Source organism: Rousettus aegyptiacus, unplaced genomic scaffold, assembly GCF_014176215.1.
Source record: "Rousettus aegyptiacus isolate mRouAeg1 unplaced genomic scaffold, mRouAeg1.p scaffold_m13_p_12, whole genome shotgun sequence".
Lineage (NCBI taxonomy): Eukaryota > Metazoa > Chordata > Mammalia > Chiroptera > Pteropodidae > Rousettus > Rousettus aegyptiacus.
The window spans coordinates 23,296,554-23,322,650 of record NW_023416287.1 but is presented as its reverse complement, the minus strand read 5'-3'; the positions used below and the strand labels follow the sequence as shown (position 1 = coordinate 23,322,650).

At 37.0% G+C, this 26,097-nt stretch overlaps 1 protein-coding gene and 2 pseudogenes across 5 annotated transcripts in view; 1 reads left to right on the top strand and 2 right to left on the bottom strand.

Annotated features, from left to right (window-relative positions):
* The window catches only part of ATRN (attractin), a 172,299-nt gene that overhangs the window by 36,280 nt on the left and 109,922 nt on the right, over window positions 1–26,097 (bottom strand). For all 5 annotated transcript variants that reach the window (XM_016139006.2, XM_036229603.1, XM_016138745.2 and 2 more), the window contains exons 16-24: window positions 25,421–25,640; window positions 23,962–24,147; window positions 23,185–23,418; window positions 16,845–16,982; window positions 13,789–13,882; window positions 12,039–12,091; window positions 10,093–10,187; window positions 7,148–7,226; window positions 5,260–5,417 (exon numbers count right to left, since the gene is read on the bottom strand). In XM_016139006.2, the coding sequence (XP_015994492.2) occupies window positions 5,260–5,417; window positions 7,148–7,226; window positions 10,093–10,187; window positions 12,039–12,091; window positions 13,789–13,882; window positions 16,845–16,982; window positions 23,185–23,418; window positions 23,962–24,147; window positions 25,421–25,640 (1,257 nt within the window). The remainder of the gene's footprint in view (window positions 1–5,259; window positions 5,418–7,147; window positions 7,227–10,092; window positions 10,188–12,038; window positions 12,092–13,788; window positions 13,883–16,844; window positions 16,983–23,184; window positions 23,419–23,961; window positions 24,148–25,420; window positions 25,641–26,097) is intronic.
* LOC107508531 lies at window positions 2,537–3,182 on the top strand (annotated as a pseudogene).
* LOC118610257 lies at window positions 7,587–7,705 on the bottom strand (annotated as a pseudogene).

Sequence of the window (26,097 nt, the reverse complement as noted above, 5' to 3'; positions counted from 1 at the left end):
GACGCAAGCTCAGCACTCCACACAGTGCACACACAGATACAGCCTCAAGTGCAGAGAGAATCAGCGTCACGTGAAGACACTGAGAACACACAATGCCACAGGTCTAGTTACGCTGTCTGTAAATACTGCAGTTAGTTATACCAAAGAGCAAAAAGACACATTTTCAATAGAACTTACCTGCTTTTTCAAGGAAAGCTTGGCAAACTAAGTGGTGAGCACGCCATCGTTTATTTTCAAAAGTGCTCCTGAATGCAGCTTTCATAAGAGGATCTTATCCAAGTGAGTGATCCAGCCCAGGTAAAGAGCACCAAAAAAATCAGGCACAAAATCGACATCTCTTTGATGCTTAAACTTAAAATTAGTACTTTTAAAAGTAAGCGTGGGGAAGAGATCCCTTTAGATGGAAATACTCTGAAACCATTTCAGTGACTTTCAGAGGGTGGAGCAACAGGGCATCGGGAGGAAAAAAACTAAGAACTCTGCACTGGCAACAGCACGGCTATCTCAAGCACAAAAGCCTGTTTATGTGCACAGAGCCCTCTTTCCAGATGGGAAACACGTCAGCAGCGTAAGTCAAGATTTTCACTAAGAATCTTAAAAATATTAATAATCATTTTTTAGCTATAAGTAACAAAGCATGAAGTTTGAATGGATTCAGAATATCATGAGGTATGTCAGTATGAAAACAATCTCATCTTAAAACAAGCCAATAAATACTTACTAGAGCCCAAATCAACTTTTAGCAAATGTATTTGATCTACACTTTGATAGTGCTAGGAGGTTTTACTAAATTGAAATTGTACTGACTGGAGCCTACAGCTCAACCTCCTTGTGCTCAAATAACCTAAATCCCTAATTGGCCCCCACTAAGTTGGTATGTATACCTTGTATAATCCCCTGCCCTTGTGTGTGGGTGGGCCTGACCTAATCAGATGACCCCTTTAAAAAAAGGTGTGCCTACAGGTCAAGGACAAAGTCAGAGAAAGTTGAAGCGTCGAATTATATCTATATCTATTTTCAATCTAAAATTTTTATTTTCAAATGTTATAGAAACGAAATCATGCAATAAGTAAATTTCTTTAAAAAAATTTTTCCCCACTCAGCAAAATTTCCTTTATTCAAGTTGTTGCATCAACAGTTTGTTTCTTTTTACTGCTGAGTATTAGTCCATGATATGTATGTAGCACAGTTTATTTAACCATTCACCTGCTGAAGAATATTTGAGTTGTTTCCAGTTTGGAGTAATTATGAATAAAGTTGCTAAAGATTACTGTACAGGTGTTTGTGTGAACATCGATTTTCATTTCTCTGGGATAAATACTCAGGAATGCAATTGCTGGGTTGTATACTAAGTGCAAGCTTAATTTTATAAAAAAATGACAAACTATTTTCCAGAGTGGTTGTACCCATCTTACTTTCACACCAGCAATGTACACATAATTCAATTTCACGGCATCCTCTCTAGCATTTGGTGTTATTACTATTCTTAATTTTAGCCATTTTGATAAGTGTGCAGTGATATTTCATTGATTTTAATTTGCATTTCTTTAATAGCTGTTGTGGTTATTTGATATATGTATATCCTCTTTGGTGAAATGTCTTTTCACATCTTTTGTCCATTTTCTAAACTGTTTTAATATTGAATTTTGAGAATTCATCTTATATTCCAGATACAAGTGCTTTGTCAGACCTGCGGTTTGTAAATACTTTCTCCCAATATGTAGCTTATTTATTCATACTCTTACCAGAGACTCTCGCAGAGAAAAAGCTTTTTGTTTTGATGAAGTCCAATTTATCAAATTTTCTTTTTATGGGTTATATTCTTGTTGTCAAGTCTAAAAACCTTTTACCTAGCCTTAGGATACAAAGATTTTCTATTTCTTTTTCTTAAAAGTTTTATAGTTTTGTGTCATGCATTTCTATCTGTGATCCACACTGAGTTAATTTTTGTGTAAGATATGAGGTTTAGATTGAAGCTCATTTATTTGCTTCTAGTTGTCCAATTGTTCCAGCATCATTTTTTGAAAAAGCTATCCTTCCTCTATTGAATTGTCTTTATACCTCTGTCAAAAATCAATTGGACATATTTATGTAGTTCTATTTCAGGCTTCTTATTTCTATTCTGCTGATTTATGTGTATCCCTCCACCAACAACCACAATGTATTGGTTACTGTTGATAAACAGTAAGCCTTAACACTGCATATATTGATTCCTCCCACATTATTCCTCTTTTTCAAAACTGTTATAGCTTGTCTAGAATCTTTGCTTTTTCATACAAATTTAAAATAAGTCTATATCTACAAAAAAAAAAAGTTGATGCAATTTTTAAAACTTTTTTTTTTTTGGCTTGAGTGAAATATATATAAGATAAAAATTATCGTTTTAAGCATTTTTAAGTGTATGATTCAGTACACTAAAACAAAGGTGCTGCAAAGATTAGATAAGAGGACAACGTAAATAACTTTGTGTCAACACATTTGAAAATACATGAAATAGCTCTCCCCAGGCTGACACTTACTCACCAAGGAGAAGGCCATGCTCAGTTTGAACATGAAGATCGTGAAGCCCAAGAGCCAGAACCTGGACGAGTTTGAGCCTGGCATTTCCCAGTCTCTCCTTAAGCTGGAGATGAACTCAAAACCTCAAGGCCCAGCTAAGGGAGCTGAATACAGCAGCGGCCAAGGAAACTAAAGTTGGTGGCAGTCAAAAAGCTATTATAATCTTTGTACCTTTCCTCAACTGAAATCTTTCCAGAAAATTCAAGTCCCGCTAGTATATGAATTAGAGAAAAAGTTCAGTGGGAAGCATGTTGTCTTCACTGTTCAGAAAATTCTGCCTAAGCCAACTTGAAAAAGCCGTACCAAAAAAATGAGCAAAAGCATCCTGAGAGCCGTGTACAATGCGATCCTGGAGGACTTGGCTTTCCCAAGTAAAAATTGTGGGCAAAATACTGCGTGAAACTGGATGGCAGCTGACTTATAAAGGTTTATCTGGACAAAGCACAGCAGAATAATGTGGAACATAAGGTAGAAACTTTTCTATAAGAAGCTCATGGGCAAGGATGTTAACTATGAATCCCCAGAGTTGTAAACAAAAATGACTGAAGTATAATTCACAATTAAAAAAAGAAAATTTATGAAATTAAGTCTAGAAAAAATTATCTTAAGTGACTTAAACAAGATAAAATCCAATATCCTATAACTATTAAAGTTGAATCAGCATTAAAAAAAAATTCCTCAAATAAAATACCAGAATAAAATGATTTTACAAGAGAGATTATCAAGTATTCAAGATTCATACAACTCTAAACTTATATAATCTCTTCCAGATATAAGAAATAAAATGCCTCAATTTTTATTAAAGGTCAGTTTAACCTTGAAATAAAAACCATAACAAAGAGGAAAGGAATATTATTGGATACTCTCATTCATGAAAGAGATACAACGTTCTAACTGAAATATTAGCAAATTGAATCTAGCAATGCATAAAGAAAGAAAATAATATGTTATGCCCAAGTCAGGTTTATCCCAGGAATGCAAACGATTTCCAGTGTCCTGGCTTGTGCAACAAGATCAATGGTGGAGCTGTTCACTGACAAAAGAAGCACAGTGTTCGGAGCTAAGTCCATGAGAATGGTGATGTGCTGAGTGCTGGAAGCTTGTGAATATCCAAATAGAGACATCTAGGCAGCAACCAAGAGTACTGGTCTGGAGCTCAAGTATCAGCTGGGCTGGAGACACAGCACTGAGAATCACCAGTACAGAAGTAGTACCAAAAGTCCTACCAGTGGGATGGAATTACCCAGGGAAACTGGGATGAAGACAGAAGAGAACCAATGCCTGAATCCCAGACAACCCCAATGTTTAAGGAAAAAGATTCCCTAAAGACTGGCCAGAGAATCAGGGAAAGAGAGGACCAGGAAGGCAAGAAAGACAGTGACTCAAATCACTTTACGAGAAGGAGCGGGGACTGCAGAATTTAGTCACTGGAGTCCATTAAGACAGGGCAATTTCGGGATGTGGTGAGGGAATGAGGCAGACTATTGTGGGCTGATGGGTGACTGCATAAGAGGAAATAAAAATGAGGAGTATAGTCAATGCTTACAAGAAGGCTGGCTGTGGAGAGAAGCATACTGTATACAAGAGCAAAGGCAGAAGCAGATTAGAGGGTGAACAAATTTGTAGACCATCTAGAACAAGGAAAGAAAAGAGGGTGCTGACGGAGCCTGCCCTCCACATTCCAGAAAGGAAAAAGACTGTTCTTTAGTCACAGTCCAAAGGCGTGAACACAAAACCACTAGAACTAGAATGCAACCCCAATTAGGAATGCAATCCTAATTGATCAGTGACAGCTTGCTTCAATTGGTCATGTTTCTGAGTCGGCAAACTGCCCCAGCCCTAGCCTGGTGACCATGCTTCCGTGGCTAAAGGTAAACCAGTCCCTGAAAGTCCACCCATCCTTAAATTCCACATTTACCAAAATGAAGTGAGTAAAAGCAGAAAATATTGAGTCAAGGCCTGAAAGATATAGTGGTGGATGATCATTAAAAGTACAAATAGGGCCATAGTTCTTAGATAAGAGGGAGTCTGCTGGTTCCCTGAGGACAGAGAAAATAAGCAGATGGATAACAGCAGATGGATGCAGCAGGTCACATGAGCCCTTAGACCTACTCTTTTAGGGCACATATACAAAAAAATCTGAGATATTAAGAGGGTACATAAACTGTATATGAGCAAGCTGGAACTCAAACTCATGTCTGTCCGACTGCAAGGGCCTAGGCTCTTTAACACGACCTTGAGCTGCCTTCTGTTACACTCTATCCTACTCTACTCTCCTTTAAACTCAGAAAGCATTTGGAGATTTTTTCATGTGGCACTTTCCACACTCTGGCTTTCACAGATTATATATGTGTTTGTTTCCTTGATTCCCACCTTATTCACTTCAGAATTAAAGCTCTTTGTGTAGCACTTTAGGCATTTACATGGCAAGTGCTCAATGAAATTACAGCTGCAATTAACAAATTTGTTTGTGTCAAGTTGTTTTCAAAAGCACTGATAATTTTCCTTTATGTGATTTACACCATCTCCATTATAATCTTCTTTACTCTACTCACGTGCTCTGCATTCCTTTGCCATAGATACTACAGAGGCAAAGCAATATTGTACATATCATTTACTGCAAGTTCCAAATTAGCAAATTTGTTCTGTACTAAAGGGATTTCACAATGTCTGCAGGTGAGACTGAAAAGCATATCTTACCTGGATTTTGATGGGCCAGGTGAAATTACTGACATAAACAAAGAAAGTGATATTTGGGTGGTTTCGAAAATCAAACTTTTCATTAGAGAAGCTATCTTTGTACTCCTTAATGTTGGTTTTTGAAACAACAGGCATCTCTTCTCCAGCCTGGGTTCCAGCTGTTAAAATCAAACAGAAGACCCTTTTTTGAGAAGGCAGAATCTACTTTCATTAATAAGGATAACTGCATTTGGTAAACACTTACTATGTCCCAGGAACAGCCTTTAAGAGCTCAAGTTCATTTAACCCTAACAACAACTCTATTATCTTCATTTACAGATAAGGAAACTGAGGTTCAGAGAAACTAAGTAGCTTGGTTCAGGTCAGATAGCCAGCAAGAAGTGCAGCTGGGATTTGAAGCTGGGAAGGCTGACACACAAAGCTGTGCCCTTAACTAGAATGGTTTTACCAGGAATTCCTGCAACTCTCCTCCACTGAAATAGGCTGCACGTGGCCATGAAAATACAGATACCACTAGAATCCTATTAACAAGAAATGGCATTTCCACAACACTTCAATTGCTCCATATTTCCTATTCGGCAATACCCCAGATGCTCCCTACCAGGGACACTGATTTGTCCCTCACTTCCTAATTAGCAGTGACCTCAGATCCCAACAGTAGCAGAGAGGGATTACTTAGTTCCTTCTGCAATACAACTTTCACTGTATTTAAGTCCCCCCAATTTGGTATAAACTCATCCTAGTCCTAAAGAGTCCTTCAACGTTCCATATTCTCCCTTTGCCCACCCAGGAATTGTAGCATCTATAAAGATTCATGAAATAGATTTTTCCCACAATTGAAGCTAGACCGTTAGGTCCTCACTGAGACAGTTATTGCAAATCATCATTCACATGCTCATAGATATTGCCTTTCTCAAGATAAATGCTCCAAGAATTCAGACATTTTTTTTTTTTAAAAAGCCTCTCCTCACTGCAATTTTCTAATTCTTTTCTGAATTCTATACACTTTGTTTGATAAACAAGTGATATGCAACACTAATGATTTTATTTTTCTTCAAATTGGTTGTGTTTTGACCAAAACAGTACTGTATAGTAATGATGATGAAACATAGTTACCATTTAGTGAAAAGTTACATTTCAAGCACTAAATTGAGTACTTTCTTATCTCATTTAATTCTTACTTTACATGGCTACTAGCTATTTTTATACACAAGGAAACGGGTTCAGAAAGCTTAGGTAATTTGACCAACAGCACAGTGCAGTATAGTAAGTAACACAGAATTCAAACACCCAGGTATGTCAAGCAATGTTCTTAACTTTGACATAAGTCCCACCCTTTACATTTTTAGATTTTTTTGCCTAGCATATCTTCATTAGTGAATCACAGTAAGGTTAAAAAAAAAAAAAAAGAGATAGCAAAAGCTGCGCTCTTTAGAGCATGATTTAATTTCCACATTTTCCGCATGCCTACTAAAATCTCATTCTGTTTTAAATATTTCCATTTCCTGAAACTATGAGTCATTTGCATTTTTCACTTCTGAAGCATGGATGGGGATGAGGCTGGTAGTGTCAGGACAGCGGCTGCAGCAATGCTATTAGTGGTGGTAGTGGGGCAGGGGTCAGGAGCATGTGCTGAGCCTGACGCCATGGTCGGCACTGGTATATATAATCTAATTTAATCCATGCAACAATTCTAGAAGATAGTATTGTTATCTTCTCTTAATGATGAACTCTAAGGTCTAGAGAGGGGTTTAGATATTTGCTCAAGGTCCCTCAGCAGATAAGTGGCAAAGAGAGGTTTCAAACACATTTGTCTGTCTCCAGAGCCCCCTTTCTCAACTCCTACATCACTTTTTCAATGTATTACCTCCACCTCAAAGGTTTTTACCTGAGAAGCTGGCAGCCCACGTGATATTGAGGTTGAAGTTTTTAGAGGCATTGATGAACATGTCCAAATCCCTATTTTGCTGATGAGAGGTAGAGATAATTAGAAAATTAATTATAACAGTTTTTAGGTTCTAAAATGAAGCAGTAATAAAATTTTACTACTCTCAGTTTTCTTAATTTCAGAGCAGATATTCTACAATGTCTTAAGAGAAACTGACACAGAAGAATTAGCAAAATTTCTAACCAATATCAGCAATATACCCCAAACACATATTTTGTTTTTTTTTTCCCATAAAAGTATATGGAATGTAATGCTTTATCAAATGTCTAACTCCATGAAAAAGTATCTTTTATTTATTTATTTATTTATTTTTAGGTGAGGTTGACCTCACAGATTGAAAGGACCCTGCCAGTTTACAATCTCTTATTTTTATTTTTTATGCCTACAGCACTTGGTATTCCTAGGTGGTCTCCCATTCAAGTACTAACCAGGCCTGACCTTGCTTAGCTTCTGAGATCAGATGGGATCAAGCTTGTTCAGGGTGGCATGGCCACAGACAAAAAAGTATCTTTCAAAAGGACCCTCACCAGAGCACAATGACTCAACATCTTGCGACCTACGTTAGGGGAATTAGCCTCCTAAAGATCCTCTGGGAAGCCATTTCCAAATGTGCAGACAGTCAAACACTTCATCAAGTGCCCCAAATTACATGTATTTATAAATTCAACCTATGTACTTCTGATCTGATAGATTACATACAGTGTAAAGTTCTCCAAAATGTAAATGGTTTTTAAAAAAGTATATAAAGCTCAAATAAACTAAATAAAAAATTAGACTGTTTTTATGATTTGAATAAAATTTTTCTCTTGCTAAAAATATTATTTCAAAGATGACTAAATGTGTTGTTAGCTTTGAAAACCTTGTTTACCACTTAGAGATACAGCAATTTGAAGAGCTAGTTTAATTTGATTCTTGGTTTTAACAGCTGAAAAAGATATCTCTGAGAAATGTGTTAAGCCAACTGGAAGAAATACACTGTTGGCCATGTTGAGGAAATTATAATACTAGTTTTTAGTTTTCACTGAAATTTAGCAAATAAATCTCTTTCTTGGGGATCGACGAATTATTTTTGCAAATGAATCAGATGTTGTATTTTTATATTTCATAAATCAATCCAATCCTGCTGAAATTCTTCATTTTGTAAGATCATAAAACAAGTTAGAAAAATAAGATTTTTAAGTGTTGTTTTGATAGTTTTTACAGAACAAAATTAAACAATGGGAACATTTCCAAACAGCCATTTTAAAAATGTGATTTCAAACCAGAAGTTTCACAGAGCAGTTACCACCTCATTTATTAATATACCTTCACCTTCCTCTTAAAGAGATAGCTCAAGTGTTTATTTTTAATATTTGCTGGCAGCACACTACTAACAATCACTTCTTTCCATAGAAAAGATAAACTTGAAATCCCAGTGCTTTAGCAAAAGACAGAACACACATACACTGGATAACTCTATTAAATATTATGTCATATTAAATATTATGTCATAAGATAAACAGAGAGGGCCAAAGATTTTCATGGTCACTCCCATCTCATGAAGTATTACCAAGAGTCTACTATATTTATTTAAAATAAAATTAACAACATCAGTTACTTCCTAAAAGACTGAGCACCTCAACCACTTGCTCATGAATTAGGTAGCAAATAATTTTCATGTGATGCTAAAATCTTATCCTAAATTTTTTCCTAAATTTTCTTAAACTTAACACAGCCGCTCAAATGATATGCCTACAGTTTTTCCATAAAATATTTTCATTTAAAGTCATGTATTACTTCTACTTCAAAACCTATTCACTCCTGAGAATGAATGCATCTTCTCTAGTATTCCTCTCTTCTTAATTTTATCATTGAAATGAATACAAAAAACAAATCTTACTTGCATTTAATTGTATAGTAAAACATCCCATATGTGGACTTTATTATACTACTGATTTATTCATTTTTTTAAATTCAGCAATGTTTGTTGATAAAAATTGTTAATTAAGAAATACACTTTGGCTTATTATCATTCTGTTTTCCATGCATTATTTGCCACACTTACTGTGACAGAAATTTTGTAATGGTAAATGGTTTTGTATACATTGATGAAAAATAAGAAAGTTCCAAGGAGGCTCCTAAATAATTTATCATCAAGTTTAGAAAAATTTCATTATATCCTGGAGTATTAAATGACTTTATATTTCATTGAAGAAATTGTATAGGTGTGTCCTCATGTTCTAGAAACTTCACTTTTGAATGTCATGTTGTGTTGGCTCCCTTCTACTATTAGGTAGTACCTTACCGCAAGCTGGGGTTCGTCATTAACAAAAGTAAATATAAATCCACATTTTTAATAGTCATCTTAATAATTTCAATTATTTCTTAACTATTTCTGGCTGATTTCTTGTTGGACCCAACTAAACCTTTACTGTTTTTATCTTGTAACAAGGCTAACAACTTATTCTAGGAGCAGGAGTGTCACCTCTGCCACCTTCCTTGTATCACTGGAATTAATTTCAATCCAGTTTCTTTCTGGGTGCTTTTTAAGCCTCTGATCTACTTGAGTAAATCTGGGCTCTGCAATCTGCCACTCTGATAAAAAGAGTGCCCCTTGCAGTCTCTTCTCATTTTCTGTATGAGGATGCAAAGGGCTAATCAGCAAACCAAGTATGTGTTGAGTCAGTCTGTGTATCAGATTCTGGTAAATCTTAATAACACTGTTCTTGCCTTTCAGACAGAAAGGAGCTAAAATTGTAGAGTCTAACGTTTCTTTCCTATACCTCTAAACATTGTCCTGTGTGCTCCCCTCTAGAGACTACTGCTAAGGCAGTGCTTCTATACATAATGACCAAGAAAAAGATCAATACAAATTCAAAACAAAGTAAGAAGACTTTTAACCTTACTTCATCAGGTGTAGCCACAAAATTGATAGCTGTGTAATAGCGGTCATCCTCCTGTGATAGGCTAAAGGTGAACTGATAGTCAATAAGAAGAGTATCTACAGAAAGAAAAACATGTATATTGAAAAACTGAAATAAAACAAACAGAACAGGTCTCTACAGATACAGCTTGATTTTCTCATAAATATTCAATAGCCAGGAAAGCACTTTTGGCTCACTTATACCCAGGGACAGTGGGTTTGTCAAAGGAAATCAAGTCTGTGAGCAGTATTACTTGGTTTGGGTTAACCCACCAAACTCTCCTGATATCAAGACTCTTGCTGAGATTTAAGTTTCAACCTAAGTCACCTACAAATATTAATTGAATATCTATCACATGCTAAGTTTTGCTGAGGGATACAATGCTATAAATGGGGAGCTGTTGGTAATTTTATTTTAACTGTTTAAGAAACTACCAAATTGTTTTCCAAAGAGTACTATTTCGCATTCCCACAAAGAACATATGAAGTTTCTCCACATCATTGTTAAAACCTGGCATTGGCTTTTATTTTTCAAAATAGATAAATAGATTATACTGTATCAGATGACAAAAAATTTATTGATGTGCTTTCGGATTCCACATGGTAACTAAACTTTAAAAAATGGCCAGTTTTCCGGTTTTGGTATGGTCTCAAAGGATAACAGTCATAATTATCTGAAAAGGTCATTAAAATACTCCACCTTTTTCCGACTATATGTCTGGTGAGGCTAGTTTTTTTTAATGTACTTTTACCAAAGAGATGTGTTGCAACAGAATGCAGAAGCAGATGTGAAAATCCAGTTGTAGTCTATTAAGCCATAGTACTGGCCTTTGACTCTAGTTATTCTAGGGTTATATCTCATTGTGGTTTTAATACGCATACCCAAATGTCTAATGATGTTACCCATTTTTTAATTGGCTTATTGACCATTCAAATATATTCTTTAGGGAAATGTCTAATTCAAATTTTTTCCTGTTTTTAACTAGAAATGTCTCCTTATTCAGTTGTAAGAGTTCTTTTATATACTCTGAATATAAGCAATTTATCAAATAAATATATGTTTTGCAAACATTTTCTCTAGTCTGTGGCTTGTTTTTTATTTTTATAATGGTGTTTTTTAAAATAAAAGTTTTAAATTTTGATAACTCCCAATAAACTGCCTCTTTTATAAATTGTGCTTTTTGCAATCATATTTAAGAACTGTTTCCCCTACGCAGGGTCATAAAGTTTTTCTCTTGTTTTCTTCGAGAAGAGCATATATTTTCACATTAATAGCTTCCAATTGAACATCAATTTTGAGGGGACACTATTCAACTCATGAAAACAGATATATAATTACAGTGGATAAGCAAAAACATTAACTCCTTTTTCTCTGCTTCCATAATCTGACCTACTGTGTTGATTCTCCTACTGGAAGAAAATGCATTAACCCATGACTTGGGCATCTCCTCAGATAGCTTTACCTGTCACTGTAAGTTAATCATTAGATATTTTATGTATTAGTTCTTAAAGAGGTGGTTAACAAAAATCAGTTTCAGAGAGAATAACTTCAACTATATTTTAAGAATGTTTTTAATCTATACCCTAAAATATGAAATATGGTGACCCCTCAACCTGGTAATGTCAAATGAAATAAAGTCCCAAGAGAATATAAGGAAACAGGAGATACATATCTCTGTACTTTTCTCTTTGTCTGCTACTGACATATGAGCATAAACCATAATCACAATTAAAGCAGCTTACCATAGTATCCTATGGATACTATTTATTAAACTTAATAGCTGTAAACACATCAAATTAAGGGACACTTCTATGAGTGGTTGCTATATTCTTACAGCTCTTACCATTCTCAAACCAGGTTAAAGACAATAACGAAGTTTTACTGAACTACTTTGCTTCTAGACAAATATGAATTACAAAAACACTTACAATAACATGTTCCTTTGAGAGGATTTCCCTGGTATCGATTTTCTACCTCACATCTAGAGGGGGAAAAATGATGATTATTTTCTAATTGTTATTTAAAAAACATTCATGTTAAAACCAAGCAAATTCTTTAATATAAACTGCAGTTTTTGAGTCAGTATAATTAAATTCTTCATTGTTACTCAGATGAACTAATAAGAGTTTGCCTTCATCTTTAATGCTGACTGCCCAGCAGTTCATACCACGACCAACTGATAAACTTTTGCTAAAACACATGAGATGAATCCAAATATAATAAATCTAGACCCTACTTATAATCATGAAAAACACATTTTCACTTTTGTTGTGGACTAAATATTCTTATAAAAACAGTTAAAACATTTTTCATCCATTCATGAAAGATTTTCCCTGGATAAACTAATACTGTTCTTTAAATACGAGTGAGAGAAGGCTAGAAGGCTAAATGAAAGGAATCTTTTTTTTTTTTAACCTTGGACACAGTTCACCAGTCTGGGAAAAAAAATAAGTTGTAGTCAAAAAGAAGTATTAATTTCCCCCACAGATATCATCTATGAACACCAGCAAAACTATTTAGGCAGGTGCAATGCTATGAACTATGAGGAAAGAAGGGGAAAGTTTGTGTCAAGCACTTTTCCCACATATATGACACAAGGATACTGTGTCCTTTTATTCAGAGCAATTATCAGAACTTGCTTATATCTAAATCTCTTGAAAAGAAAGTCTTTCATAGGAGCTACACCTCACTCCTTTGTTGTATACCAAAACTGAGGACAAGAGTGATTAATTCTGCTGTATTACATTTTTCTGTTTAAAGAAACCTAGATTCAAAAACTTAAATTTAAACTTGACTGGACTTTTCTTCACATGTTGGCTTTAGGACAGCATGAAACCAGTAAACACAGACAGTGGTGTAAATTATAAAATGCAGACAGAGCAACACCCTCCTGAATGCTATTACCAAGGCCTTCATCACTGGTGACATTATTACTAGTGTTCCTTAAGAGAAACAAAGTTTGCCAATGACATATCTGCTTATATTGGTTCAATATTTTGATACTACTAAACATTTTTCTCTTAAGTCTCCTCTTGAGAGAATAAGTAAACCCGGAGCATGTGTTATATGAGCACGTGTTTTCTGGTGAGGCAGACAAGAACAATTTCTCTTTTAATTCACCAGGACACTAAAAATTGTCACTAGTCCCACTTGTGATGGATGAGAAAACAGAGGTTCAGCATGGTTAAGTGATATGACTCATAAGAGGACCCTACTCAATGGAGGTACATCCAGGGTTGAAACACCACCTGTGTCTGATGCTCCATCCTTATGGACAGGGACACACTTCACCAAGGAAGGAGGGATGTGTCAAAGGCAAGAGGATTATCACCACTACTACAAACCAAAATGCCAAATAAAAAACAAATGCACCCTCCTGACAAGACAAAAACTGTGTAGTGGTTGAAGTTAAAAGACTACTCCAAGTCAGCAACCCGAGAAGTGTCAGTGACACTCACATATAAAGAGCCATTAAGGAACTGCTGCTAACTTGCCAACCTCCTCAGATGGAGATTGGCCAGGCCAGACCTGTCTGAATTGGAAAGGGCAGAATTCCAAATCAATTAACTTGAGGATCCCTTAGAGCCCATGCAACAAGGCACGGACCCTGCTGACCTGGTTGTCAGTCACTAAACCCAGGCGTGGCCTGTGGCAGAACCCTGGGAGTGTGGTACTCACAGCTGGCACTCATCTCCCTTGACGCCCTTGGTGGTGCAGAAGCACTTGCCCGTGTTGGTATTGCACAGCGAGGCATGCCCATTGCACTTGCATGCTGGGGAGGAGGAAAAGGAACAGAGGTCACGACTGGCTTTAAAGATTACTATCAGAGACTTTTCTTAAAAAAAATCATTTTATCTAAATTGGATTTGATAGGAAAGACAGATTCAGAGTATTTAATGGTTAAGGTTCTTGTTTTTCAGCTAATAATTTATCTCGAATAATGCAAAGACTGGCATTAAAAGAATGAAAGTCAAAGGACAGGAAGAAAGATGTTATTTCTGCTCCATCTGAAGTAACCACTATTTTGATATTTTCCATCGACTGTTTTTCACTATTATGATTCTTTCCTTTGTTTAATAAACATTTATGAAGCATCTCCAGTGTGCCAGCTGCTGGGTGTGGAAACACAGACAGTCCCTGCCCCCATGGAGATGCTTTGCGCAATGACTCCCCTGAGGGGAAGATTGGTTAGGCTGTGTTCCACCTCAGCTACGGTGCCTTCTCCATGATGGTCACTTTTCAAGTCACACCAGGGCTCAGAACTAGGGTGGGATTCTAACAGCAGGTCTGCATTTCAGAGACCCTTCAGAACTCACCACCCTTCCTTGTCCTCTTCTTAGTCCTCGTAGAAAATAACTTGTCATCTTCCTCCTCTACCCATCAACACCTATCCACCTTTTCTCATCTAACACATAAGTGTAAGCTATGATAAATTTAATACTCCAGTACACTCAATACCTTTGCACTTTACACCTTGTTTTTCTGTGAATAAATTAAAGGCATTAGGCTGGAGACAGATATACTTTTAAAAGAAATACGGCAGAGAAAAGTATTACCCCAAAAAACCTGTGAAACAGAAGGGTATAGTCTTTAAGAGAATGGATGCTAGAGTCAGAAATATGAATGTTCAACTCTTGGCTCAGTTGAGTATGGAAAGGGGGTGCAGTATATTAATAAAAAGCAAAGGCCCAAAGCTAGTTTGCCTGGGTGTGAATTCAATCCCCTCCACTTAACTCCTTTGTAACTTTGGGCATGCTGTTTGACCCTTTAAGTTTCCGTTTCCTCGTCTATATGATGGGATAAAAACAGTACCTATTTCATAGATTGTTGGGAGGATTAAATGAGATAATACATAAATGAAACACAGTAAGCATGCAATAAATCATGGGTATTAGCTTTAGCATAAGGACTATACAATTTTAAGAGGATTTGGTGCCATTCAAACTATTTTAATTAATTAATTTTTATTTGTTGACATTGGCTAATGAAATCCAGTAAGTTTCAGTTGTATACTTTAACAGTAAGACAATTTATATATTTACACTAAATCATGTTTTCTATTGTGGACTGTAACTCTGAAAAATACAGCTAGCTCTCAGGTCTGGACAACTGCATTCAGTACCCACAAATGCCACAGAGGAGGATGTAATTTTTCTAGATGGCAGCTACAGATACAGGATGACAGCAACAAAGCACAGACCCAGCTGATCTGGCTGTCAGTTTAGGCACCTGGAGGCACAACCACGCCCAGCAGAAGAGTCGCACATCCTGGATGTGGCTCCCACCATGGCCATATCTCAGAGCGATGAGCTGAGCAGTGCTTGATCACGGGGGATAATAAAGCACCTATGCCTCAGGTGGCTGCCCATACAATGCCTTATACATATTTATCAATGATCTTCTGATTACTATTGAATGCAGTCTATTCACAAGGAATGGGAAAATATTTTTACTGAATATTTTTTAATCTGAGCAAGAAATTTTATTTAAGAGTGGTAGGAAATGACATTAGAAGAGTAATAATAATTGCTCATGTCTACTGAGCGCCAACTATGTGGCATGTGCTGCTCTGACTGCTTTCATTTCAACAACCACCCTAAGATCCCCATTTTGCAGACAAGGAAACCGAACTCCAGAGAGGTTAAGGGATATACCGCTGGAACACAGCTCTCTCCTCGCTGCTCTGGGATGAGATCAGATTCTCAAGGGTTATACTAAGAAGTTTGGAGGTGGAATTTGGGGAGTAGCTAGAGATTTTCTTTTCTTATTTTCCTGAACCTGAAGGGTCTTTCCATTGGAAACCAGAACAACCCAAAAAGTGGTTCATTGGTATTACTGGTCATTTAGGAAAAACACAATTTATATCCTAACAATAGAATGTCCTACTGTTTGCAGGAATCTATTTGACATGTATGGGGAAACATGGGACTATTTAAATCTTCAGACTATACTACAAGTACTGAGGACTCTAGTTCCTGATTAAAAATCTAGGTGTGATTTTTTTCCAACCATAGGCTTTCCCTGGCAGGCCTTACAGGGAGAGCTGCCCAGTTCACACCAGCCTGGGTGGAAGTTTATGAGAGGAGTTGCGACCAAGGTCCCAGGACCCCCTGGCTGGCCACCTCTTTCCCATATTTGCTTTCCTAGCTCAGGGGCCTTCATTCCTAGGTCTGTCTGAGCCTTGGGCAGAGGTCTTCAGGAGCCTCTGCTGAGCCTCCTCATAAGGGAGAGGAAACCTTGAAGACACTTTCCCCACTCTGTCCTCAGTGCTTTTCCACTCCAAGCTCTTCCCCTTTACCCTCCCTTACCCACCTCTGAGTCTGTAAGAGGCTTTTGCTGAGTCTTTTGTTTGGGTTCCCTCGAGAGTGAGACACCTGCCCCTAGCTGCCAGTTCTGCGCTTATCCATCTGACCTTCAACCAGCTCTGATTCTAGGAGAGACCAAGGAGATTCAAAGCTTTCTCCATTTAAGCCTCTTGCTTATATCATCACAGTAAGTGATTAAAGGCTTAATTCTTTCATTTTTGGTTTGTTGCTTTAACTGGCTACTCCGACACTTGGCAGCTCTGCTCACTTTCTCCCAGGTTTAGCTGAGCTCTTGAAGAGTACAACTTAAGAAATACAGTATCCAAAACCAAATGGCTACTTTCCTCCTAGATATTTGAGTCACAAAGGAGCACTGTGTTCTGCCTGGGTTGCAATCAGTAGTAACCCTGATGGATAGATCTGACTTACGCTGACATTTTCCTCCGTTGGTGGGATCACCATAGAAGCCAGATATGCAGGTCTCACAGTGTTTGCCTGTGGTCAAGTTCTCACACTTCTCACAGATACTCTGATTAATGCATTTGCTGTGCCCATTGCACTGGCAAGCTGAAAAAAAAAAGAATTTTCAGGAGCATGTCCCATGGTAGAACTGGGTGCAGTAAGTTCTACAAGATTTATTTGCAACTATCTCTTTAAGCTCCTTATTGCTTCTAAATACAAAATCATCAAAACCAACCCACTAAAAACTAGTTTGAGAAATAAAACATCAAAAAAAGATGTAGTCCGGAAAAATCAGAAATATACCACAGCAAGGTGAAAGTCACAGCCATTAAAAATAATTGTTATTGTAAAAATAACATATGCTCACGATAAATTTGAAAAATATAAGGGGAGAAAATCACACACAATTCCAACATCCAGAGATCACTGCTCACATCTGGAATGTTTCCTTCTAGTATTGTTTCTATAGAGTTTTACACATTTCTGTTCATGTTAATATTCAATTCTAATTTTTTTTACTTAGGTCGCAATTATTTTACCACGCTATTTTGTGTATCATAAACAAAACTTTAAGTGACATAATGATTTCTATGAAATAAGTTATTTAACCATTTGTTTACATTATGATATTTAGTTTGGTTTCAATTTTTATTTTTAGAAAAATAACCATCTTTATATATAAAATTTCCATAAGTTGAACTAGTAAGATTCCCGATGCATACAGGACTTTATTAGAAAGGCACATAAGCCTGGACCTCTCAGGACTGCTCAGGACAGCTGTGCAGGCTCTGCACTGCAGACTCCAGGGGGTACCGTTCACATAGCACACAACCACCAGAAACGGAATCTCTTATTCTGCAGCTTTTTCCACCCCCACCCTCCGCCAACTTTATTAAGCTATAACTGACATATAATATTGTGTAAGTTTAAGGTTTACATGTGTTGATCTGATATACTTATTATTGCCAAGTGGTTATCACCATAGCATTAGCTAATACTTGAATCACGTCATAATTTTCTTTTTCATTCTAATTATCTAAGATTTACTCTTCTAGCAATTTTTGCAGATCTGTCCTAGTTGATCAACGTAATAATGTTTTTTAACATCTCGGCAACTTTCCATAGCCTTGCACTTGTTCTGTCTACCACCTTGTTTTTGATCTCAGCCCTGTAGGTATCTGAGTTGTTCTATAGATTGTAGCTGAAAAACTTAAAAATAACTACATCAGTTACGATTGCATCAAAATTACTTAAAATGTATGAGATGTATACATTGTTCTTGTGAAGATGGGGAACTATATATACAGTCATCCCTCCATATTCATGGATGTTCAAGTCCCTTAGTTGGCCCTCTGTATCTGTGAATGCAGAACCTGCAGATACAGAGGACCCACAGATACAGCAAAACAGCAATGCACAACACATACACAATATGTAATACCTAAAATTATCTGTGAAAAATATCTGTATTCTGATTCAAGATAAAAAGATTTAAAAAAAAGATTCTTCCCCTAGAAAATCCCACTGAAATCACAGAAGAAATGTAAAAACAATAATAAATCAACAGGAGTATGGGATAAGAGGAAAAAGTGCTATCAGAAGTATTGGAGATTCTTCTGAAGTATTGAGGAATATCTAGAAATTATGAAGCAGATATGGGCAACCTGACAATGGCACCTGTATTCTAAGGTAGGAAGCAGGAGAAGGGGACTGCTAAAGTGACAAGATGCGCTTTACCAATTGACATCTGAATAAGCCAGCAGAGGCTGGGAGCCAGAGCAGGCCTCAGGAGAGTGATGGACAGCAGGAAGTGCCTCATAACCTGCTCTATGCCTGTTCAACAACTGCCTGAGGCATCTGTCCAGGGACTGCAGGAGGAAAGGTCAGTTCTGTAGGGTAGGCAGGGGAAGGGAGGTTGAGGTCATAAAGAAATACCAAGGCAATGCCCCAGCTATCTTCAGGTTTCCATAACACCCATGGTGAAGGAGCTCTTGACACAAGTATGGACATGCCAGCCAAATAGATCCAGGCACCGGGCCTGTTGCTTCCTCCTTCCTCCACTAAGGGATGAACGCAGACCAGTCATAACAGTCAGAGCAGACCAGAGCTGGAGACCTCCCTGTGGCTGGCTGGCCAGCCTCTTTCTTAGGACATCACACGACACCTTCACAACAGCTCTAAATATATAATACGGATAAATCTTAATATTCAGTTTTAAATACAAATGAATCTTGAGAAGCTACGAGTATGAGAAAATCTTCAATTTAAACACCACCTGGATAAACATGCAGAGCAACTAACTCTGAAGTAAGGGTTCATGTAAGAAACTTAAGAGAATGGAAAATACTAATTTAGTATATTCAAAGAGGCTTGAGAGATTATTGCAACCATAAAATAAGAAAGCAACCTCTGAAAAAGAACCTCACAATCTTTAGAGATATCTTGCAAAATGAAAAAGGATAAAACAAAATCAGACGCAAAACAAAAACTCCTCAATAGGTTAAATAGAACACACATGTCCAAAAAGCTATCTGTAAGAAAATATAACTGCATGCTAACAAATTTGATCTTCAATGAATCCCAGAAACACACAGATTACCAAAACTGACTCAAGCAGAAATACCTATCTGAATAGACCTATAAGAGATTGAATAAATAATCAAAAATCTTCTCACAACAAAAAGTCCAAGCCCAGATAGCTTCACTGGCGAACTGCATCAACACTAAAAGAAGAATCAATGCCAATCTTTTGTAAACTCTTCCAGTAAATAAAGGAGGGAATACCTCCCAACTCACTCTATGAAGCCAATAATACCCTGAAACCAAAGCCAGACAGTCATCACACAAAAAAGAAATCTCTCACGAATACAGACACAAAATCCGTAAGTAGCAAATTGAATGCAGCAACACACTGAAAAGGATTATATATGTCGTAAGCAAATGGCATTATCCCAGAAATACACGGCTGTTTAAATATCTTTAAATTAGTTAATGTAACACAAAGTATGAATAGATGAAAGAACAAAAATTGCATGATTATCCCGATATGGAAAAAACATTTGACAAAATCTAGTGCCCATTCATGACAAAAACCCTCAAAAGCTAAAAAGAGAATGAAAATATGTATGAAAAAATCTAAAGCCAACATCAAACTTAACAGAGAAAGACTAAATTCTTTCCCCCTAAGATCAGAAATGACAATAGTGTCCATTCTCTCCACTTTTATTAAACATTAAATTGGAGTTTCAAGTCAGCTTAGTAAGCCCCAAAAACGAATTTGAAGAAGGGTATCCAAATTGTAAAGGAAAAAGTAAACTTTCTTTCTTAGCAGACAACATGACTTTGTATGCAGAAAACACTAAGAAATCTCTAAAAACACTAATAGAAATAATGAGTTCAGCAAGGTTGCATGATACAGAATCGATATACAAAAATCAATTGTATTTTTACGCACTACCAATGAAGAATCAGAAAATAAAATTAAGATAATTCCATTCATAATACATAAAGAAGAAAATACTTTGCACAGTAAATTTAACAAAATAAGTGCAGGATATGTACACTGAAAACTATAAAACATTGCTGAAATAAAGAACTAAAGAGATAGACATTCCACATTCATAAATTGAAACACTTAATATTTTTAAGATGGCAACACATCCCAAACTGGTCTATAGCTACAATCAATCTCAACCAAATATCAACTGGCTTTTTGTTGCTGTTTTCAAAAATGAGAAGATAATCCTAAAATTCACATGGAAATGCAAGAAACCCAGGATAGCCATTACAATCTAGAAAAATAAGAACAAAGTTGGAAGACTTAAACTTCTCAATTTCAAAACTTACTACAAAGCTACAGTAGTCAAAACAGTACGATACTGGCATAAGGACAGACATAGAGGTCAATGGAACAGAAATGAGAGCCTGGGAATAAGTTCTTACATTTACAGTCAACTGATTTTCAACAAATGCGTCCCTTAAATTAAATGGTAAAAAATATTGTGGTGCAGGAACAAGTGGATAACCACATGCAAAAAGATGAATTGGGACCCTTACCTCACGCCATATGTAAAAATTAACTCAACGTGGATTATGGACCTAAATATGAGACACATTTATAAAACTTAAAAAAAAAAAAAAAAACAAAGGAGTAAATCTTTCTGATTGTGGATTAGTTAAGGTACTGATTTCTTAGATCTAATACCAAAAGCACAAGGGATAAAAGAAGATATTGATATATTAGGATTACAAAATGTAAAATTTTTGTATTTTAAAAGATACCATCAAGAAAGAAACACCCCCACAGAATGAGAGAAAAAATTGCAAGTTGTATATTCGATATGGAATTTATACCTAGGATTCATAAAGAACTCTTATAGGTCAATAATAAAAAGACAAATAATGTAATTTAAAAATGGGTAAAGAATTTGAATTGGACATTTTTGCAAAGAAGACATACAAATGGCCAATAAGATGCTCAACTTCATTAGTCATTAGGGAAATGCAAATCAAAACCACAGTGAAATACCATTTCTCATACACTAGAACAGTTACAATAAAAAAGATGAACAGAAGTGTTGATGAGCATGTGGAGAGAGCTGAGCCTTTTTACACTGATAAATGAAAATGAAAAATGGTGCAGCTATTTCTTTACATCCTTTGCTTACTTTTTCTGTTGAGTTGACATTTAGCTGTTTTTTTCCCTGGAGGGCAGAGGTTTACATACTCTGGATGATAATCATTTGATATATACACTGCAGATATTTTCTCCCAGTCTGTTTCTTGGCTTTTATTTTTGTTTACAGTGGTCTTTCCCTTACAGAAGTCCTCACAGAGAGCCCTGTAGTCAGTGGCATTGTCTGACAGGCTCTAGGAGAAATTCTCTCCCACTAACTTCCGGAAGTCTTTGCACCTGCCTAGCATCTCCCAATTGTTCTGGAGGCCCGTCGGCAGATTGCTGAGTATTTACTGAAAGTCTGAATCAAAGGCCAATTTCTTGAAGTTGGTTTCTCAGGGCAGCCTCTCTAGCAGGCCTACTAGGCCCAGACTGTAGACCAGCTCAATCATCTATTCATTCTTGCACCCACCACTGGAAGGGATAGAGAAGGAAAGGGAAGAAAGGATGGGGAAGAGGAAAGTGGGGATAGAGGGAGGGTAGGAAAAAGTGAGGGAGGGAGGCTGGATTCTTCCTCTTGCCAAAAGGGAAAGAGATCTTTTTCCCTTCTCCCATTCTCTTAGAGTATTTCATTAAGTAACACTTTATTTATAAATCCTTCCTCTGTTCCTTTGATATGTATAAGTATGTAAATCTATTTTAAACCTAAATAAGCCTCTTGTCAGCACTATAATCCAGAAATGTTTTTCTTAAAGGCCTAGAACTCATCTCTTTGAAATGGAAACATCAGGGAAGATAGCATCCCATTCCCAGTCATTTTTGGGATTTAGCCTAGATGCTTTGTGCCAAGCTGCAATCACCCACTTGTCATAAAGGTACAAGATATTTTATTGTTTTCTTTGGATAAAAGCATTTAAAACAGGTGGGCACCCCAATTACCAGGTAAACGCAGAATAAACTATGAAAGAATGTAGGCAAACCATGCTGTCAAATCCTCTCACATGAGGACAAAGTATGGTTCAGCTTGAGAACATGTATATAATGGACTGTATCTACTTGGTTATTTATTTAAAAGGTTAAGATTTCACTTTGTCTTTGCATTCTCATTAGTGGATTGCCTGTGATGTGCATCACAGTCTGGTTAATACTTACGCAATAATAAAACTGAATTCGTTCTTTTCTACATTTATGGAGAGGAATTTCTGAGTTGGCAGATTTTATTTTAAATTTATCCCCTAACAGATGCTGAGATATGTTTTTAACTAAAAAGCAAACTGTAGAACAATATATGTCATATGCATAACATATAGCATAGTATTTTTTGTTTTTAAAAATATAAATTGGTATGTCTTGAGATATCTATATCAAATTGTTAAAAGTTTTTACCCCTCTGAAGAACTGGAAATGAAAAGAGAATTTCCAGTTTTTATTTTATCTACATCTGTAATATTTAATTTTTTATAGGGAACTTATTTTATTACCTTTATAATGAAAGCAAAACAACTCATTTGAAATTCTCAGTATCTTCATTCACTGACAGTAAAAATACTTTCATGTAAAACTATTTCTCCTAAAATTGTGTTATTTTTATTCTTAAAGAAAATCCATAGAAATAATGTAGACTTCAAGGGTTTATTCTTTGTAAATAGGGAGTGAAACACTTGATTTAGATACACAAGACAGACATCTTACCTGGACAATGAATGAAAGACCAGTTATATCTGCTGTCCTCCAGACACATGCTGGAATTGAGAAGAGGCTGTGGATAGAAATTTCCTGTAGGGGCCTGAGAAGGCATCTTCACTGGTCCCTTATAGGAGCCCTCCATGCATTTCCCTTTGCCAGTGTTGCTGGGATCAGTACACCAGCCACAGCCTGGTTGTTCCAAGCAATGACTACAGGTACAGTAGCCTGAACAATTTTCAGCTGTTAAAAAACCAGAAGTTTTAATTCATTATCACATGTAAATTTGAATTCGTTGCATTTGAATTACCTTTTTAATAGACTATTCAACTTCTGTGAGTCAAAATTCTTATTCTATTGTAATTATTTAAACAACATAATAAACTTAAAGAGCCCAATACCTTGTCCAACATGCAATAGGGACTCGTTCCCTCCTCTCCCTAATCCAAAACGCTGGAGGCAGAAGGGATCTTAGTGGTCACCTATTAGAAAGCACTTTATGAATTAAGATTAAGATGTGGCAACCTCACATGGATTGAGCAATATGATACTGAAGTTGGGCTTGTTATTTCTGGATTGTGATCTATCCTGTATCTATTCACTTGTGTCTTTGTGCTTCATTCTGTATGAAGATTCTCATCAGGCAGTCTCTGGACAGACCAGAGGAGGAGGTCAAGTCCAGCCTTTTCCCCGTAATGTTCAAAGGCTGATAGCACTGCCCCACAGCAGGAGTTGTTGCTCATACACAGGGCACTCATGTGTGCCTAGAGCTCATGTTTCACTTACGGGGGCAGCTGCTCATGGTATACCACTCCATACACTGGCCAAAAGGGAACGAGGCAACATAGGCATTGGAGTCTACACACTGCTTCATGTTGCTGCACCACATGCACTCGGAGCTGCCGCTGGTGCACTCTCCACACGCTGTCCGCAAGGCACATGGCGTCCGGCACTGCTTGGCACTGTGGTTCGCTGGGAAGTAAACCCGAGAGAGACACTTAGAGCACCCACCATGTTGGGTAAGGCCAAAGGCTTTGCGGTGTGGGTTGCGACCCACTAGTGTATCATGAAATCAATTCAGTGGGCTACACTAAATGAAAGAGAAAATAGAAAACGTTAGAGTCACCATGTAAAGTTCATTTATATTTATAAATATATAGTCAAGTATATTTATATACTTGGGGAAAAAAAATTTTCTTTTCAAGGAGCATTAAAGACAGACACGAAGAAACAAGCTAACCTTTCCATATGAGCAGGGGTTCTAAAGCCCCTTATAGGGGACCCAGAGCAAACGTCAGGGGTTTTACAACCCACCTGCAAACATGCAAAATTGTACCCTGGCATATCTTGGGGGAAGTACCACAGCATTAATTAAATACACCAAATTACAGCATTAATTAAATACACCAAAGCACGCAGGATCTAAAATGGCTGAAAAGCTTCCCTACAGGAAGTTCAAAAATCACATTTTACGGTGCTATAAATTTTCTTCTACACCTCTGTATTCCGACAACTACAATGCTTTCCTAAAATGAGACATGAGGTCAATGGAGCCCAGTCTCCCAAAAGTACCTGCACAATACCACCTATTGCTTTGAGTCTCTCTGCAGGAGGAGGATGCTTGTTTCCGGCTTGTCTGCAGGCTGCAGATGCTGCCCCTGTGCTTGCCTTTAAGAAGCCGAAATGTAGCCCAGAGGACAGATTCAAATCTGTGAAGCTACTCAAGTGTTCATTCCTTTAGTACTCTCCCATAGCTTTAGCATATCAGATGTTTGTTTTCTGCCACAGAACTGCTCTCACTGTCTTTCTCCCCACTGACACTACCTTTCCATTCACTGTCCCATCTGTCCCCTAGTCTGTTCTGATCTTTTCTTTGCTTTTATTTGCATTTTTTGGTTCTTTATTCCACGGCATTTCTCTGTCAACACCAAGAAATTTGCCTTTCAGAGCAATTCTTAATACTCTTTTATGGTCAACAAACCAACCAATTTCATTGTTAATTAGACTATTAGGCTCTTTGAGTAGTCTTAGTTATTTTTTGTATTGGCGTATGGTTATACTGTCGAGCCAGAGACTACTTTCTTCTGCTGCTAAAATTCTGGATTATATTCTGCTTCATTTGCTTGAAACCAATACGCCATCTATTTTTCATAATTATTTCACAAAGCTCAATACTTAACTACGCCTTCCACAGTTTCTCTTTCAATGAACTTCCAGTAATGCATAATTTTCCCCATATACTTACCAGGCCTTTCGCAGACACTACCATTGAGTGGGTTGATGCAGGTTGCAGCCTTCAAGCCCCGAATACTGGGTTCTGATAAGATTCCACAGAATCCAGCATCACTGGGCTCAGATGGCATCCACTGTAGCAAACTATTTGTGAATGGGGACATATCTTCCCAACACCAGTAGGACACATTGATTTTCCGAAGGCCAACCCACGGGGTCAAGGTAAGCTTGGACTATAGGCAAAAACAGACACAGCTATGAATATAATCAATGTCTTGACTAAAATAGGTTTCTACATAAAAACCATGAAGTTACATATATCCCAGATATGGGAAAACTTCCCTATCCTAACTCAGCTGTGACAGATTAGGACAAATCATCATTTTTACGTTACATATCATTCTTGGCACTTAAATGTGCCATTTTACAAAGAACAAAAAATACAGCTCAGAGAGGCAGTATATCAAAAATTTCACAGAATAGCAAAGCAATAATCAAGTTCTAAAATTTTTACAGCCTATGACAAATGCTATGAAGAGATGGTCACCCCCAAACTTGGTTTAAATGTCTATTCATACATGAAACCATCTAGCCAATATTTATGAAATATTGGTTATATGCCTATCCTCAAATCACTGACTAAGCCTGTTTTGCGGCAGTGGCCAGTTCAGGTGAATGAAGAGCCTCCCC